Raw genomic sequence first — 18,886 nt, forward strand, 5'->3', positions numbered from 1 at the left:
TGATGAAACCCAAATCTGATGGTCATATTTTCTTTTACCTAGCCTCATTTGCATATTCATTCTTAGCACTAATGCATTCATTGTAGCGCAACTTCTGACTTAAAGGGATAGTTCGCCTCCTTTGACATGAAGCTGTATGACATCCCATATTAGCAATATCATTCATGAACATTGACTTACCCCCTGCTGTGTCCTGTGAGCCGAGTTCCAGCCTCGTTTTGGTGTTGACGAAGGTAGTCCGGCTAGTTTGCTAGCCGGACTACCTTCATATCAATACGGGCTGTGTAAACTGTGCAGACCGAAGTGCCGACCGAGCAGTCCCCTGCTTCCGAGCAGTAAACACCGTAACAGGTGTGGCTATAGCTAGGTGGCTGTACGCATTGATATGAAGGGAGGCAAAAATAGCGATGTGAGGTCTGACTTTTTCTGGAGGGAGGATTTTCTGATGCAAATGTATTACTCTTTTGAACGCATATTGTTTTGAGAAGCAAGACGCTTTATTTTCGGGACCCTAGCAAACTAGCCGGACTACCTTCATCAAAGCCAAAACTAGGCTGGAACTCAGCTCACAGGACGCAGCAGGGGGTAAGTCAATGTTCATAAATAATATTGCTAATATGGGATGTCATACAGCTTCATGTCAAAAGAGGCGAACTATCCCTTTAATAAACCAAATAAAATGGGATCCACCAAAAACTACATTTTGCAACTCCTATTTAGAGATGGTTGGGATGTTGTGTAAAATGTAAATAAATCAAAATGCTATGATTTGCAAATCTCATTAAAAAAAATTTTTTTTTACAACAGAAAAAAGGAAACATATCAAATGTTTATTGCAAGACATATTACTATTTAATGAAAATCATCATCTCAAATTCATCTTCTCTGGGCCGAAGCTCATTTAAAATGTACTGTGGTCAGACAAATTCACCATTCTTTTTTGGAAACCATGCATGCCGCACCCTCAAGACTGAAGAGGGGAACATCCAGCTTGTTATCAGAGCTCAGTTGTGGCAGAGGGGATGCTCCACGGTGGGAAACATGGCCTTATCTCAACTTCTTGGAGATGTGATGCTGCCATCAAATTAAAAATGAACTGCTATCTATCATGAACCGGTAAAGTGTCTAACTTTTAATCTTAGATATGTTTTCTGTCTTCTATTGTGAATAAAACATTGGTTTATGAGATTTGCAAATCATTGCATTCTGTTTTTGATTTCATTTTACACAACGCTTCAAGCACTTTGGAACTGGGATTGTACAACTGCAAATACACGGGTGCTGACCCTGGGTATACTGTATGAACAAACATTATTCCAGACAAGGCTCCTCCCACACTTGTGGATCATGAGTGAGATCTGTCAGGGCCCCTTTTACACGACTTCTAAATGGTGTTTACACTCATCATATGGTGTAAGGGTGGTAGATTTCTCAGCGCAGTGGGCGCCTATCCTGCTGGAACCATGTTAGCTGCCAATTCAGCAATCGTGTCCTGACATTAGCTCTCATTTAGTTGTTGCACTCCATCATCAGTACTTATTAGCACCGTTAGTGCTGTTATCAGCAGCCTCTTCTCACAGAGCTGCCAACAACGATTACTTTAGCAATGCAGAATCAGAGGGTTCTGTGCACCTTCAACAATTTTTATTTGCAGCGTTGAAAATCCCAAAACTACATTTTCATCGAAAAGATCATTTGACGTGAAAATAAATAAAAAAAACTATACACTTACTGGGAATAGAGCATGCGTGAACGAACAATGAACTTGAAGATGTACTCAAGGGCTTTGAGGGTTCGGAGGATGGGCTCACACTGTTCTCCTCGGCTGGACACATCTAGATACCTCTTCAACACTGACATTAGCTTCCTGAGAGAGAATGATGCAGTGAAAAAAAAGGGAGGGGGGGTGGAGAGCAAAGAAAGGAAGATGGTGATAAATCAGAAGCATTCAAACAGAATTCTCATTTCTTTCCTGATGTCGTACAGGCTGGAAAGTGAATCACTAACTCCATTTTTCACTTCCATGGAGCAGAAAGACAAAGTGCAGCAGAGCCAGAGCAAAGGAGCGAGAGGAGATTGACTGGCAGGGCAGTAGTTGTGGAATAACCGCCAAAGAGCACTTCACACCTCATCTGACGTACCTATCAGACTCACTCTCTATCAGACGCAGCTTGAGAGATGGGCGGATGGCTCAGAGTTTACTCTAAATTTATGACCTACCAACATTACACAGCCCCATTTGCATGGTTTCAGCGGCATACAATACCGGCATATTGATAAAACATACAGAGGTCAAAAGGTTCGGTTTTGAGACAGCTCCATTCCCATGAAATGGCAAATGGGGATCACCCACTGACCAGTGTAAATCTGTTTAAAACAATCCAACCCAAAAATTTAATCCGTCATAACCATTTAGTTCTTGGTAGTTTATTTTAGATGCTTGGCCTTGAGGCAAGCAAAGGAGGATTTATTTTTTTTTAAAGCAGTTTAAAGTGTTGTGAGCGGGAGTTAAAGCGTTTTACATAACTGCCTCTGAGCTGACAGGCAATAAGCTGCAGTGACCCTCTTAAAGAGGGTGAGTACCAGTACACAAGCAGGGGAAGGATGGAGAGATGATGTGGAGATACTTAAATACAAGGAGTAGAGAAAAAAAAGAAGTGCTGCGGGGAGGGGAGAAGAAGGGTGGGGATAATTGGGCAAAAAAATGCAAAGAGCAGTGATAGAAACAGTTGGAGTATGTATAAAGCAATGCAATAAAAGAGCAGGGTGGGTACAACAAACACTATATTGCCGAATGTATTCGCTCATCCGCCTTTACACGCATATGAACTTAGGTGACATCCCATCCTTAATCCATAGGGTTTAATATGACGTCGGCCCGCCCTTTGCAGCTATAAAAGCTTAAACTTTTCTGGGCAAGCTTGCCACAAGGTTTAGGAGTGTGTTTATGGAAATTTTTTACCATTCTTCCAGAAGCGCATTTGTGAGGTTAGACACTGATGTTGGACGAGAAGGCCTGGCTCGCAGTCTCCGCTCTAATTCAAAGGTGTTCTATCAGGACTCAGGCCAGTCAAGTTCTTCCACAACAAACTCGCTCATCCATGTCTTTATGGACCTTGCTTTGTCAACCATGGAAACCCATTCCATAAAGCTCTCCACGCTCTGTTCTTGAACTAATCTGAAGGCCACATGAAGTTTGGAGGTCTGTAGTGATCGACTCTGCAGAAAGTTGGTGACCTCTGCGCACTATGCGCCTCAGCATCCGCTGTCCTTTTACCTGGCCTACCACTTTGCTTCCACTTTGATATAATACCACTGGCAGCTGACTGTGAAATATTTAGTAGCGAGGTAATTTCACAACTGGACTTGTTGCACAGTTGGCATCCTATCACGGTACCACGCTGGAATTCACTGAGCTCCTCAGAGCAACTCTTTCACAAATGTTTGCAGAAGCGGTCTGCATGCCAAGGTGCTTGAATTTATACAGCTGTGGCCATGGAAGTGATTGGAACACCGAATTTAATTATTTGGATGAGTGAGTGAATACTTTTGGCAATATCGTGTATGTGCAGACACATTTTCAATTTTCCAACTGGAGCTTGAGCAATCAAACAAAAGTTTTCACTTGTACCCATCGAGTCAAATGAGATGAAATGAACATAAATGAAGAAGCATACAGTCAATATAGAACCATATTCTAATCTGGGTCAACGCTCCAAAGGGCAATCCAATGACTCAGACTGTCCTTTCTTTAGTTCTCATTCTTGACATTTATTACAGAGATCCTGAGGTCAGGGGAATAACAGAAAGAAGGATCATTAAAGAAAAAGGAAATAACAAAGCTCAGACACCTGTACCATGGGTGTAAGAGCGCTACACATACTCATACAACCTAAGTTACTGGACTTACAGTTAGTGGATTGACTCTGTGAAGAGGCACACTTTGCAAATTTCTAAAGACAACACAAGGAATTAACTAATAAACTGCTTTATTCTAACTGTTTTATTTTATGCACATGCTTTATTCCCACCCTTCACTCATCACATATTACCCTTATCTGATACTGCAAAGGATTCCTAACCCAGGATGTAACCTACTTGTAGGCCAGTGTGGCGCTGAAATGCTGCTTGATGTAGGCCTCCAGAACTGTGTTGAAATGCTGGAATTTTCTGTCAGCAATCAGCCCGATGATATGTATCTGCAAGACAGAGGGGAGAATAGTGAGGCAGAGTCAGTGACATGTTTACATAGCAGCAAATATTTACAAGGCAGATGAGATGTTATTTACAGTCATCTGACAGACCTGCTTATTTTGAAAAAGACATGGCAGATAAGACATGTTAGACTCAAGACAGCTTGTTAAGAAATGCGCTGTATGCGTTGGCAGGGCACACACAGAGACTCAGATCCATAAACATTTTCTCAGTAAACAAACATGCTGCACGCTTACCAAGGCATCAAACACGAGGATGTCGTAGTCATCCGTCTGAGAGTGTTCCATCATGATGGTGAACAAGGCATCAAGGGTGTCCTGCAGAAACTGCATACATACAGACAAGGCAAAAGGGTCAGTGAGAACGTAGTCATGCCAGCACGCTCTCTCACACACATTCACATTTATATTTACAACACTGACCTTTACCACCTCCTCTCCATCAATGATTTTGAGTTTCTCCAGGTTTTCTTTGAGGAGTTCAGGTCGAGTCCTCCATTTCAGCAGCCCCAACAGGCCCACTAAAGGGAGAGACAGAGTATTTTCTGTTCAGGTGTATGAACTGCATAATGGTGACTGCATGTATTGGGTTGGTCAGGGTGCTGCTCAAAGCTAACCGAATAGAAATTTATAGCTCAGCTGATTGGACAATTGGACAAATATCTCTAATGTATTAAAGTAGGAACTGAAATAACAAATCCCTTAATCATCCATTGTGCTAAAAAAGAAGCTGGCAACAATTCAGATATACAGCAATTAGCTTCATTCTTCATTCATTTCATATTGTTACAGTATTAATGTGGTTTTAGATATGCAGTTACATGCATTATACACACACACACACATATATACATACATACACACACACACACACACACACACAGATATATCACAGTCCTAAAAAATGTTACATTCAGTTCTGTGTTTTTGGGGGTTCATCTTTAACTTGTAATGAGGAACAAAGTACATCTTACACCTATAATTCCCCCAAGTGAGAATTTGTCCAATGGTCAGCAGTTGTGTTTCTATCCAGCTGTCAACAAATCTGTAGCAAGCTTTTTTTTTTTTTTTTAATTTTAAATGGAAAAAAAACATCAGGTGCTTTTCAATTATTTGATTTGAGTCAAGGAAACTAGGTGTGTGTTGTCAGGGGATGGTAGTATGGGCTACGCTATCATGGCTGTAGTAAGCAGATAAGTGGTTGCAGGAAAAATGGACTTTAGAATTTTTTGCAGCCGGGTTTGCTGTAATTCTTTCAAGTCAATGAACACTGGCTTTATTTTCTAGAAGCAAAAACTGCACATCTTTAATGTGATCTACCATGGGAGCCACATCAACCCTGTATAAACCCTGACGGACACATGCTAAGTCTCCATGCCTCCAGTTTGTGAGACTTTCAAATGATTATTCAGATCTCTGTCTTCAGTCATTAATATTGCTACAGTTTGACACGGGACACACTTCTCTGTCTCTATGGGGCTGGCCTGCATTTCAAGCTCACCACTCTCCCTGTCTAACAATTTCTGACACGTCATGCCAAGCCACACATCTGGAGGGTGGCCCTTAACAGCACTATGAGCATGCTTGCTAGCGAGGCTGTGGGCGTGTGTGTGTTGTGTGAATTTATGCGTGTGGTAAAGGTGATTAATATTGCAGGAAAATATTCATTACAGTGATGGACTGGTTTCCTCAGTAACAGGTGTTGCACTGCACCTGCGTCTGATGCTCCTCGCTGTCTGGAGTGAATGTGCAATTATGCACAGTGGATGTGTTTCTCATTGAAAGTGTGTCTTGCCTGTGCGGCTGGCTGACGGAGTGAACAACATTCCTCTCATAAAACCCATACATACTAACAGTGGACCCACACACACCCATAAAAAAAAAAAAAGTATAATGTTATGATGAAATGATAATGTTGCTGTATTTTTTTCTCAATAATCATTTCAAGCTGTCATGATGCATGCTTATTGCTGCAGGCAGACATGACCTGCTGCATTGTTCTGTGTTGCAGCGGAGCTGTAGAAGCCTCAGACTGAACACACTTTGTTGTTTCAACATTATGTTATGCAGCGGGTGAGCAGTATTGGTCTTTATGCTAATCCCCTTGCGCCGCATTCTTCTTGGACAATCAGGTCCAAGGGCTCCAGATATTACCAGCCTTCCATCACAGTTTGTGAAGGTTTCTTTGAGTTAGTGGCTCCGATTCTACTGCCACAGCAGATGGGAGCAAGTTACATAATATTAAACCATAATCCATCCATGCATCCATTTTCTATACCCGCTTAATCCAATAAACATGCAAGTGGGAGGGAGCTGAGTACCCAGAGAGAACTCAGGCATTCATGGGGAGAACGTGCAAACTCCGCATAGAGAGTGGAGCAGGGATTCGAACCAGTAATCCTCTTGCTGTGAGGTGACAGTGCTAACCATCACACCACTGTGCAGCCCTTAAACCATAGTTTTAAAGAAATTATCAAAACATTATCAAACTAATTCACATACTGCTGAGTCTGCGTTCATTTGTTTGATATCTTTTTCTACTCAAAGTAATGCCCTCTACCAATTTCACAGCCAACAATGATTCATTGTCTTGGCCAGGCCTTATTTCTCTGTTGAAAGATGCTAATTAAAAGTTTTTGATGGGACAGGTTTAATTTCAAACCTGTGCGTGCGTGCGTGTGTGTGTGTGTGTGTGTGTGTGTGTGTGTCCTGCCAAACCTTTAGAGTCTGCATAATGTCACAAGCTGGATATCTAAACAAAGTAACACCTGTCCCAAACCCACACAAGCACCTACCATTTTGGGTGAGTTTAGTGGAGCAGACAAGGGTGGAGATGGTGAAGCTGTCTCTGGAGCTGACTGAGAGACCTCCTCCACTCCCAGACACACTGCTGGAGCTGCGGCTCAGTCCTGACCCTTTGTGGGGGTCACCGTGGTGATGGCGAGTCGAGGGCAAAGACAAGTAGGAGTTCACGTCTTCCATGCGCTTGCTGTCACCCTGAGAAGATCATGACATTTTCACCACACCAGTAACAATGAAGCCGGGACAAGAAAATATTCCTTCTGTGTTACGTAGAAATGTCTTGATGAGAAAACAAAGAGACACTGGGATTTGTTACACTTGAAGTGATTCATCAGGCCAACCTTGCATGAAAACAATCCCTAGCAGTGACTGAGGCCACAGCAGTATTCCTCCAAAGCAGAGATGATCATACCACAACAATTTCTGCCAAACTTATCTTCAGCTTGTAAAAACATGAGCGAAACAAATCCTTTTCATCTGAACTACTCATTTAAAAATTAAGAAATGGAGGGAAAAAACGGTATGCACAAAATAGACATCTTTGTGGTCACTCAAGTTTTGCTTACATTATCATACCCAACTGTGTGATTACTGTTGAGTGTTCCACATTTCAATTTATCATCTCAAGATCATATTTTAAATCCATCAACTCTGCTCTCGTTATTAGCCCTGAAAAAAAATCGAGGAGGAAGAGATTGAAGCTATGAGTGGCAGAGAGATCAAGAGGAATGCAGGGATAACGAGAGATAATTGAGAAAAAGGGTACAGGGGGACCATCCATTTGATATTTGAGCAAATCATGAGTAATTAATCTTCACTGCATTTGACATGTAATCAATGAAGGGATTCAATTTCAGCTCTGGCTCATTTAACAGGGAGTCTATTTGGCTTCACTCAACCTGTCTGAGTGGCCATAATCTTTCCAGACTCACTATATCTTTAGCTCTGCTTTGATGACTGTTGGAACAAAACAGACATAATCAAATTATTTCCAATGCATTAACATGTTTTTAACATTAATCTGCATTTGTTAGCTTTTTGGCAAATCACCCTGTGCGCTTGTGTTATTTGTAATGCTTAACATTTTCATGAGTTGCCAATTTAATTTGAGCTAATACATTTCATTTGACAAATATCCATTATTTAGTGTGGTTCAGCTGCTCAATCCAAAACTCTTTGCTTCAATAACGCTAGATAAATTCACTACAAAAGGTTTAATGTGAAATGTGCTACTCTGGTATCTGTGTAAGTCTGAAAGCTTTGTGTTTTGATGGGCTGTTTATTTGCTCAACGCAATTATTTGCAAATCGAACAATGTGAAACACTGGCATTTGGGTTGATCTAAGCAAGTTGAACGTGCTTTGTTAAATTAGGATTAACTTAATAAAATTTGAAATAAATGAATTCAATCATGCGTGAATCCTATTTGCTCGATAAAAACCCCATCACTGGTTTTCACCTTAAAGACTACAAGATCGTGCAGTCCATCCTGTAGAACTGTCCCATCCTCCTTCATCAGTCGCACAAACGCCATAGCAAAGTTCTTCTCACTCTTGTCCTTGGCTGGGGAGGACCAGACAGATATGTAAACAGAACGAGGAAACCACATCAGGGAGTAGGGAAAATGAGAATGGAGGGTGAGCTTTCAGACGAGTAAGGAAGAAAAACTGCTCATTTGAATAATCAATGTGTGTAACGATGCCATGGGTCATTTTGCAAAATGATTACAATCATTTGCTCCTTTCAGGATCACATTATGCTCAAGGGATTAAGCAGGAGGAGAGGGTTGAGAGTGTTAATCCTGTACAAAAAAAAATCAGACAGGTATTGTACACAAACAGAGGATGATACTCACACTCCTGAGAGGAGCGGTGTCTGAACATGAAGCGCAAATGAATTCTGTGCATTTCCTCCAGAGGGACTGCAACCTGTAAGACATCTCATGTCACTGCAGAACATAATACAATAGATATTCTAAAATCTTACCACAACATTGTGTTTTGTGGAAATGAGAATGCGAGTTGTGTTAAAAAAGTAATTTGGAAAAAAACAACAAAAAAAAAACAGAAAAATGGATTGAAGAGAAGGAAGTAACACACACAAACCTTAAATGTCTCCATCCAGCGGGGCTGTTTGATTTGGTAGTAGATGACTGACCTGTACTCACTAACCGCCTTATCTCCAGCTCCGAGACAGATGGAGTTCTAGGAAAAAAGGGTTACGTGAAAAATATATTGTAAAATTGTCAGATTTTCTTTTCTTTGTGTGCACATGCCTGCCTTAAAAAAATGGATGTTCTCAAACCACCACTCACAAACCGGCTGTGCCTAATTTCTTTGTGTTGCTCACCTGTATGACTTTGCCATCCTCATCACAGACCCACATGATAACCTCCACGTTTTTCTGTGTTGTCTTGTTGTACTTGTCAAAGTCGCCGCCCTGTAAGGTGAGGTAGATGTCATTGCGAACATCTCCTGGCATAATGATCTCTGGGAAGCCCAGCTTGCGGGCAACCACCGTGCTGCGGTCCACCAGGTGAGGGTATTCCTTCCGGATCTGAACTATGTCTCCCACAAGAACCTTCATGGTGACCCACAAACCTGCAGAGTTTGATTTGACAGGGAGAAAAGCGGTGTATTAGGTGTGTATTAGTCTTTTTTTTTTTGCAAAAAGCAGTGCCATCCATCCATCATCTTCCGCTTCTCCGGGGATCGGGTCGCGGGGGCAGCAGCTTGAGCAGAGAAACCCAGATGCAGTGATTCTATTAAAATCCGTATTCTTGATAAAGCACCCCCAACGATCATTATATTTCAGACCTCCAGCCTAGCAAAACTTGAGCATTTTTTACCACCTTGTTGTAAATAAAAACATAATAAGTTGTACTGAATTAGTAAAGAAAAATTAGAAATGATCACAGGATTACACTATTGCAAAGACCTTAGACAAAGCTTGACACTAACCACTAAAATAGTAATTGTTACAATTTTGCTAAATTTGCTTTCAAATTGCTAAATTTGCTTATGGAAAGAAGGATTGTACTGATATAAGATGTGATCTGTCTGGCAATAAAATTACATACTAACATAGAGTATCTTAATGGTTGCCTGGGTTCAGAGCTTTAAATCTCTACAGTCCACTGAGTTAACAGGAGCTGGAAACCCATTGGAGGGAGATCACATTTCTGTCCGAAATAAGGCATGGTTATGAACACGAGAAAGTTTAATTGAAAACTTCACAGAACTTTGAAAGACCAAATATTAACAAAATTCTGCCCGGGCTAATTGATACTGCTTCAGTCTACTTTAAGTAATTGCTCAAAATGCTTCTGTCTCAACAATTTTCGTGCAGTTTTGTGTAAATTTAAAAGAAATCCAAATTAATACTGAAAGGATTTTAAAGAGCTCAATTAGGAACTTTGACCTGGAGCCTTTCCTGGCGCATTCAGGTTGAGAAAGAGTGAGTACAGGCGCTTCCCTATTTCCTGTCCTTCAAAGTAAACCTACAGTGAACTTGTTTTAATAGTGCTTAGTGTTACCAAAAAGGGTTTCAGTGCAGACAGTTACACAGATCTTTAGTTAGGTTGACTAAACTTATTGGAGGTATAAAGGCTGATTTATGGTCGCCTATGTAGACCCCACCCTTGCGTCGGCCAAAATTCCTATCTCTCCGTCGAGGCGACTGAGACCGCAAGGGTTGTGATTGGTCGGCTGATAACATCATTTCCGGAATCACTTTTCAGGTTTAGCGTCTTCCTCTCACAACAACAACACCGCCATTTTTGAAAGAGTTTACTGTGTGCCGGTAAACATTTGGTCAAAATTATTTGCATTTCAAAATCAACAAGCTCCAACTCCAACAACAGTCTTTCTCTCTCGGTCGCCATCGTTCACTGTGAGGAGTGAAACGGAGCCGGAAGGGAGATGAATTGCCTTTCGTGTCAGACAGCCCGACGGAGAACTCGGAAAGGACGGAGAGCCTCCTCGTGATTACGGAGAAGCATACCGAGGCAAGAAGTCATGATTAATCATAATAACACATTAATAGCAAAAAGTTAATACCTTGGCATAAAAAATTTTACTCCTAAAGAGTGCGGGCTCCCACAGATTTCAGAATTGGATATAAAAAAAGGGATGAATGGATTAAATATTATAGAAAAACATAGACATGGTAAAAGCTGGACAGTGTCATCAACCGCCTGCAGACAGGGAAAACTGTTTAAGCCTGTTCGTCTGTAAAAGTGTGTGTGTGTACAATAGCAAATGCATCAGTGTGTGAGGAAGGAGAGATTAGAGGAGAGTAGCATTAAGAGCAGACATCTGGTGGCCACAGGTGCTCCCTCCATATCTGGGCTATGCTCTGAGCCTTCAGGAGGAAGATAAAAGCTTGGAGATATGACAGTGCAGTCTAACACGCAGGGTTACTTTTGGTGAAACACGATAGTGTCACATACAGGGGTTGTCAGAGTCAGCCATAAACACGAGGCAGTGGGCAGTGAGGCTGGGGCTTGGCCAGAGCAAATATTAGCTGCAACAGCAGCTAAAGGGCGAGTGTTATCCATCAGGATACTGTCCCCTCATTCACAACTCAAGTGGAGAGAGAAGAGGCGAGGATACAGAGAGCATTGGGGATTTTATCTGACCACAAAATGACTGCAGTGCACGCACTCCGATGGGAGCCTTGGGTGAATACAGGACAAACATTTGCAAGGATTGTCACATGCCTCAGAAACACGGAGCAAAGCCAGTAAGAGCCATGTACCTTGACCACCACTGTCTCCCCTTGATGCTGTCACTTTGTTCAGCAAGGTGTGAAGAAAGTCGTTCTCCGCCACTACCCTGAAACCAAACATATGCAAACAAATACACTTGAAAACTCAAAAAGATATTCCAATCTGAAATCATGTGCTGACAGCTGCATGATCACAGAATCATAACAATACTGTTTGAGCTACTCAGAGGATCAGCGAAGAAAAAACTCGATAGGGATCTAAAGGTGAGATAGAGTCAGGAGAGGGGAGAAGCAATATCAGAGGAAAATAGGACATACGGAAAGAAGGGGATGAAAAACTGCTTCTCCTCATCGCATTCAATCTTCCCTTTGATGATGTCACTTATGTCCATCACTGCCAAGAACAGGAAGAAAATGTGTCAGTGATGACAACAATCAAAGACAGTCCGATGCAGTAATATATTGTTTAACGGGAATTCACCTCAGCAAAGCAGAAAACACACGAGCAAAACTGGCTGAAATACACTCACTGATGATTCTTTTGAGAAGCTATTTAAGAATCTAGGCACCTGTTTTAGCCAGTGTGAGCAACAATGGCCTAAATGGTAGAAATAAGTCATTTTGCCATCTTCAATATTCGTTTTAGTTGTGAAAAAGATTACAATTTTACCATGTAGTTTGCCATATCGGCAATAATTCCGAAGCAGCATCAGCTGACAAATCAAACAAGATGCATTACCCTGCTAAAAGTCACAATGACAGAACTGGTGAAATTTGGTAAACGAATGGGACACAAAAGCCATTTCTATCCATCTTATGTAATTATAGCACAATTTTCAGTGATAGGTCAAAGAACTATAAACAACACTCTGAAGACAACTTCAGAGTGTTGTTGTGAATTAACAAAAAAAAAATTGTGTGTTTTCTTGAGTTCTAAACAAATATTCATAATAAATTTATTTCCTTGTAAAAACGAATAGATTAAGTCATTAATAAGCTTGCATTCTTCTTCACATCATGCCAGTTGGTGAAATTAGTCTAGTGTTCCCTACACATGTGTGAATTTACGCATCAGTAGTTAACACACAAAATGGAGGCTGAGGACTCCAAAGGCAATATTAAATAAAGGTGCTACAAGTAAATAATGACAACAGATGGAAAGCTTTTAAATTAGCAAATAAGTAAGTCTAATGACTAAATCGTGTAACCCGTGTCCACTCAGAATAGCAATCTAACTACCATTTGGACCGAAATAAACTGTATTGACTCTTCTAAAAGTACCTGCCACCCCAAAAGGCCGCCTGAGGCCCAGAGTGCACTTCTTGTGTGTTTCTTTCAGGTCCATCCTGCCCACTCTGACTATCTGACAGATCAGATAAATCTTCTCTCTGCTCAGGTCTTTGTTCCCCAAGTCCTGGTAGACAAAGATAGAGAGAAAGTAAATAAAAGAAGAACTGGTAAAAAAAAACAAAAAAAAAACAGCGAGGATAATAAGACAGCAATCTTCTAAGAGGAAATAAGTTCATTCATTCCGCTACGTTGTGGAGTGTGTAAGCAAAGAAGCAGTGTTACAGTGTCATCCTGTGGCCACTTACTGTAAACACAACCTTCAAGTTGTTCAGCATGTCAATCTCTTTAGGGAAACCACAGCTGCCCCAGCGAACCAAATAGTTTTCACTGTACAAGGCACGGTAACATGTTGAAAAACAGACATATGTACATCATTTGCATCACAGGTCAATTAAAACGTACATTAATGCCATACTAAAACATGCAAACTGCATATACTGAAGTTCAACTTGTTCAACTCATCTTTAACCAATAGACATGCAAAACACACACACAGAGGCATATTACTCTGAATAAAAGTGTTTAGTTTAGTTTGATTCAATCCATCTAATGAACACAAAACACACTGATATCATAGGAGAGAATAAAGCAGGAGAATAAATGGCAACTAAGTTAAGAGATAATCTTATAGTAGAAAAATACATGGAAAAAATATATATTTGACTGAGGTTTATTTTAATACTTTCAGCGACTGAAACACAGTATGACAGTGAGTGACGGGGCTTAACATCAACAATGTCAGGCACCATACAGTGCTGCCAGTCACTATGCGCTGCCTCTATAATTCAAATTTTCTTTATCTCTATTTTTGGCAAATTGTCATACTTTAGTATGGCTCAACAATAGAAGAGAGCAGAAGGCGAGGTATATAGACAAAAAAAACTGGAGGAAATGGGAGGAGAGTGTGTGTGGGTTGGGGGGTTAGTGTGCATGTTACAGACAGATAAGATATGGAGGCAAGGTGAAAAGATCTGAAGTTAAATTCTTCTCAGAGAGCGCAAAGTAAAAACTAAAAATACAGAGGAGAAACAGCACTTATATCAGTGTTCCCATATTCTAATTTTATTCTGTGTACAGAGTTCAACAATTTTTATTATGCTAATGTTGTCATATGATCCCTTTTTTTTCCAGTTTTCATAATTCTCTCCACCTCTGTGACTCAAAAATATCCCTCTAAATCAATTTCAGATAAATGAGAGATTAAATGAATCCATCATAACACAGAACTCCAACTTAAAGCTTTAACAGAGACATTTTATGCTTTATAGCTTTGTAGAGTCGGATTCTTCAAATGCTCTATCCAAGAACGTATGTCTAAAATAACTGATCATTATCGAAGCAATGAATGGACAAAGCCAGAGAGAATTGATACCTGATAATGGTCTGTTTGATGGGATCGTACAGGGACATGAAGAGCTCGGAGTCCTCTCCGATACGACAGACAAAGTTCCTGACAAAGACGTAGAGGCTGTGGGTGGGGGAAGACTGAATCCGTGCTGAGATACCACTGTAGTCTGTCTGGATGTTGGACTGCAGGAGAAGAGTTTTATTTTTTAGGAGGATAAAAAGCAGGAATACTGAACGTATAGCTCACTTGTGTAAGCTTTGGTATCCATGCGAAGGGAGAAGAAAATCTGTGAGCAAAAAATAATCTCAATATCTTCTGATTACTTATGAATCAATGTTTGAATGTAAAATAGGCTGCATGAAATGTGAGTGAACCTGTAAGGAAATGGACTTTTTATTAGCTTAACTTTGGGTATAACTGCAAAAAAAATTTATAAATAAATTACAAAATTGGGATTCCACCCATGCACAGCTCAGAATAGCTTTAACATTTACTGATATTACCTCAAGAAAGGTTAGAGCAGTTTCTCCAGAAAATCTTTTGGTGTAATTATGAAATCAAACTTTTTATTCAGCCATCATCCCTCTAGCTTCTGTACCTGTTCCTCTTTGATACGTTCATTTATCTTGGTTGTGGCCTCCTCATGCGCCCTAAAGAGACTGATGACATTCGCACTCTCTGGGTCCAAGATGTTCCCATCTTCATCTCGCACAACTAGGTCCAGCTCTAGGATCCTGGAGTAGGGATTGACACACAGAGGATTGATGGAATGAAAACAAGTATGGAAAAAGAACAAAGACGGGAGAGCAACCTAAGTGATGGAGAAAACCGATGATGACAACACGAGCGTAAAGAAGATAAAAACACAGAGCAATTAGAGGAGGACAGAGAGACTTGCAAAAAAACTAGTTATAGAGGCTTATTACAGCTTGCGTGACTCTTGTTTGAGTGATAAATAAGCTTTTAAACCGAGTATGTGAGTCAGTGCAGTCATACTTGTTGCCATAATCAATCTTTGAAGTAACTTTCTGCTTGAGCTCCTTGAATTCATCATTCGGCAGCGTGCCAGACAGAAGTTGAGAACGCCACTCCATCAGTTCCCACATCAGCCTCTGGACCTGCTTCACACGCATCTGTTTGTTGACCTTCACAGATAGACATATAGTGTTAAATGCACACACACACACACACATCACACAACATTTGCAAAAACATTTTTAATAGCTGTATTTGTACCACAAACAGTTGTTTCCATATGGTTCCCCACTCCCTCAATGTGGTGGTCACCTCCTTGACCAAGGGCATCTCTGCTGAAACCACCACCTCCTCATTTCTGAAGTTGCACACAAATGTACATTAAACTGGACAAATGAAAGGCCTCCTTTAACTTTTAGAGACAGCATTTCTATCACACTCACCCCTGTTTTTGAATGATGACCTCCTTAAGGTGGACAAAACTGACAGGGAACACTCCCTGGAGGGGAATATATGTAGGGAAAATGAACAAGGAGAAAACATCCGCAAAACCGGAGCAGAAGATCTCTCTTGCGATTAAAGCTAGTTTGCAGTCTTCTGTGTCACTATCACCTTTCTGTTAATGTCATATGCAAAATGAAAAAAAAACATTGTTACCTGCTGGGCTTTGTTCCTTGCCAAGTAGCCTCTGTACCAGCCTGAAAGAGAAACTGATAGTCATCTGACTTCATCTTAACGCTTTACTAGACCACCATACAATGGAAACAAGCAGGTGAAATTCCTCCTCCATTTACATTTTTACGTGTATATTGGCAAATGTACCTAATTTGGTGATAGACAATGTGCATAATTATAAAAATCAGACAAAAAAATACTGATACCTGGGAAAAGTAATGACATAATAGTTATTGTGGTAGCACAGTTTATATGCGTTAAGTTTTGCCTTTTATTATTGTTAAAAACAACAAATGTCAGTATTGTTAAACACAACTCTTTATTAATTGAGGGGAGAAAAAAAATCATTGATAAATTATATGCAACAAGTACTACATGCATTGCAGATGCGAAACATCTCATAACTTTTGTCATTCATGATGAAAAAAAAAACACAAAAAAAAAAAATCGTGATTTTTCTAAATCACTTCACAAGAGAAGAAATCTATTTAATATCGTTCCTACCATCGCAGACCTCCTGGATGTAGACTGCATCTCCCACCTCCAGGGAAAGTTGCTTCTCTCCTTGGCTGACAAAATTCCACTTCACTAAAACAGAAACAATTTTGGTTGTGCAAGTTATGGTGGTGGTATGATGGAGAAAAAAAAATACACACCACCTAAACACAAAACATGCATTTGATCATCCAAATCTTAGCACATGCTGTATGTCATCTTAATTAATGAAAAAGCAGGTAATTTGGTCACCGTGAAAACTGTTTCCAGTTGCCACGTGCACATTAGAGACTATCAGCTTAACAGAGACTTAGATGAGGAGAGCTACAGGAAATCACCCTTGTTTGAAGGTTGATGACAATCAAATAGGTTTTGGATGAAAGGAAAATTAGTTTTGGTAGTGATTTGCACGTATTGCTGCTTTATGGTCATCAGGTTTAGTTGTTTTTTGTTTGGCTATTTTATGTCATTGAATTGATTAGTTTATTTCACATAAATGAGTTGATGATACATTTAGTTCTCAGTATATCAGTGAAAGAACCGATAAGCACTCAGATGAATGCAGCAGCAGCTGCTCCCACATAGTAAAGGTTGCATGAGACATCGCTTTGTAAGAACTAACAGGGTTGCTCTTCCCCTGTACCGCAGTAATTCATGTAGCTTAGCACAAGTTGCACACTATTCATAGACTACTAGCTTAGGCCGTTACTTGTACTTAAAAAAGTAAACGTACACGTGCGAGGTTCGTGAATATTATTGTGTCAATAATACTTTGTATCAACCTTTTCTGCAGTTCTCAGCTGTACAGCTTTAAACTCACACAAACGTCCTTCCTTCTCCTCCACTTCCTGTGTTGTAGTCTTACACGAACTAGGAAGAAACTCATTACAGATAGAGCCATTAGATTGAAATAATTAAACTAGACATGGTAGAAATACCAGATATAAAAAAACTTTAAGCTGTCGCCTCTAAGTTTACCTTTGTAACTTATTTCCAGTGGAAAAAAAAAAAATCTATGTAATGTCTGCAACGGGCGAGCTGCACAAGAAGTGACAAATCTCTGTTTTTGACAGGTTTTTGACTGTGTTGCATATCTAATGGCAGCATAAGCTGATCAGCTCTGCCATATTCAACCACATACCACCTTAACAATCAACTGTATTCAGATTGTGTTTGCACAGCCTAAAATCTAATCCTCATCAAACTTGAACATTTCCTATTTAAATAGCAACTTTCAGGAATAATGTATAAAGTTTGTATATTTTTGTGCTGCATAATGTTAAATGCACTAAAACTGCCAACTAACTGCTGACCTTCTCTCCATCAGATCTAAGATGTGTTCGTGATCCTATCCTTCAAATTACACTGCAGCTACTATAGGTTTTGTTGTACAAAAGTGAAATGATGAATATGAGAATGTTAGAATGTAAGATTGTAAGATCTTTGGGTTAGGATTTAATGGGCTGTGCACATTCTACAGTGCCTCTACTAGAGGCCTTTTGCACCTGCTCATATAGCATCAAGCAGGAAGTGATAGTAAGCTGTATTTTAGATAGACAGTTCATCATTACACAGTGAGACAGCATAGCGAAACTTATGTGCATGCACACACACAAAGAGACACACAAGTGAGCACAAATTGTAAGCACTTACCCACACCAAATTTCTCTGTAGCAGTCCTTGTCCAAGGAGCCATGATTGCTTGTAAGCCTTTACCCACTTTGCGGATCGTATCTTTCTGATTCTCCTCCTATTTTCATCTCTCGCCCTCAACTTCTCTCTTATGCATTTTTTCTTCTTTAAAAAAAGACAATAAGCCCAACCCCCTTTGCCTTTCTTCCTCTTCTGCCTCTTTTCGCTTCCTGTCTTCAGGGTGTTAAGAGGAAGTGGTAGAGTACAAAAAGGTGGAGTCCTATCAAGCACACAGGCCCATGCACTGTATGAGGCCTCCAGTTTGCTCACTTAAACTGGCTGCCAAACATCAGCAACTTGTGATGTTGTCAGAGATTGGCTCAAAAAAAAGTGATGGCGTCTAAGTAACAACTAGTCACTGATCTGTGGAACTTAAATCAATAGTCTGACAGCTCACACTGCCATCTCTTAAAAGCCTCACCTTCTTCTCTTTGTGCATTGCCCTGCATGCCTCCAAAATCAAAAGTGTTTTGAGTTACAAGGTGAAGCATCTGGACACTTAATGTTCAGTTAAGGATGCCATGAAATCACCTCATCCCTCTGCAACAAGAAAGATAAAACAGGAATCAAATGTAGGGGGAACACTCGACGACATTAGCATTTATCT

The 18,886-nt window shown here is 40.4% G+C and overlaps 1 protein-coding gene across 1 annotated transcript in view; it reads right to left on the reverse strand.

The window, feature by feature from the left end:
• Window positions 1–18,396, reverse strand: part of dock2 (dedicator of cytokinesis 2) — a 94,614-nt gene extending 76,218 nt beyond the window's left edge. Inside the window, exons 1-21 of the mRNA XM_075481438.1 lie at window positions 18,241–18,396; window positions 16,597–16,680; window positions 16,075–16,115; window positions 15,861–15,916; window positions 15,679–15,775; window positions 15,439–15,587; window positions 15,041–15,176; window positions 14,467–14,624; window positions 13,340–13,421; window positions 13,026–13,158; window positions 12,063–12,138; window positions 11,775–11,851; window positions 9,366–9,616; window positions 9,122–9,220; window positions 8,872–8,944; window positions 8,476–8,579; window positions 7,010–7,211; window positions 4,638–4,735; window positions 4,452–4,541; window positions 4,099–4,199; window positions 1,733–1,867 (exon numbers count right to left, since the gene is read on the reverse strand). Coding sequence (XP_075337553.1) covers window positions 1,733–1,867; window positions 4,099–4,199; window positions 4,452–4,541; window positions 4,638–4,735; window positions 7,010–7,211; window positions 8,476–8,579; window positions 8,872–8,944; window positions 9,122–9,220; window positions 9,366–9,616; window positions 11,775–11,851; window positions 12,063–12,138; window positions 13,026–13,158; window positions 13,340–13,421; window positions 14,467–14,624; window positions 15,041–15,176; window positions 15,439–15,587; window positions 15,679–15,775; window positions 15,861–15,916; window positions 16,075–16,115; window positions 16,597–16,680; window positions 18,241–18,283 — 2,285 coding nt within the window. The 5' untranslated portion in view covers window positions 18,284–18,396. The remainder of the gene's footprint in view (window positions 1–1,732; window positions 1,868–4,098; window positions 4,200–4,451; window positions 4,542–4,637; window positions 4,736–7,009; window positions 7,212–8,475; window positions 8,580–8,871; window positions 8,945–9,121; window positions 9,221–9,365; window positions 9,617–11,774; window positions 11,852–12,062; window positions 12,139–13,025; window positions 13,159–13,339; window positions 13,422–14,466; window positions 14,625–15,040; window positions 15,177–15,438; window positions 15,588–15,678; window positions 15,776–15,860; window positions 15,917–16,074; window positions 16,116–16,596; window positions 16,681–18,240) is intronic.
• Between the last annotated feature and the right edge of the window lie 490 nt (window positions 18,397–18,886).

This window comes from Odontesthes bonariensis, chromosome 13, assembly GCF_027942865.1.
Source record: "Odontesthes bonariensis isolate fOdoBon6 chromosome 13, fOdoBon6.hap1, whole genome shotgun sequence".
NCBI classification, from domain to species: domain Eukaryota; kingdom Metazoa; phylum Chordata; class Actinopteri; order Atheriniformes; family Atherinopsidae; genus Odontesthes; species Odontesthes bonariensis.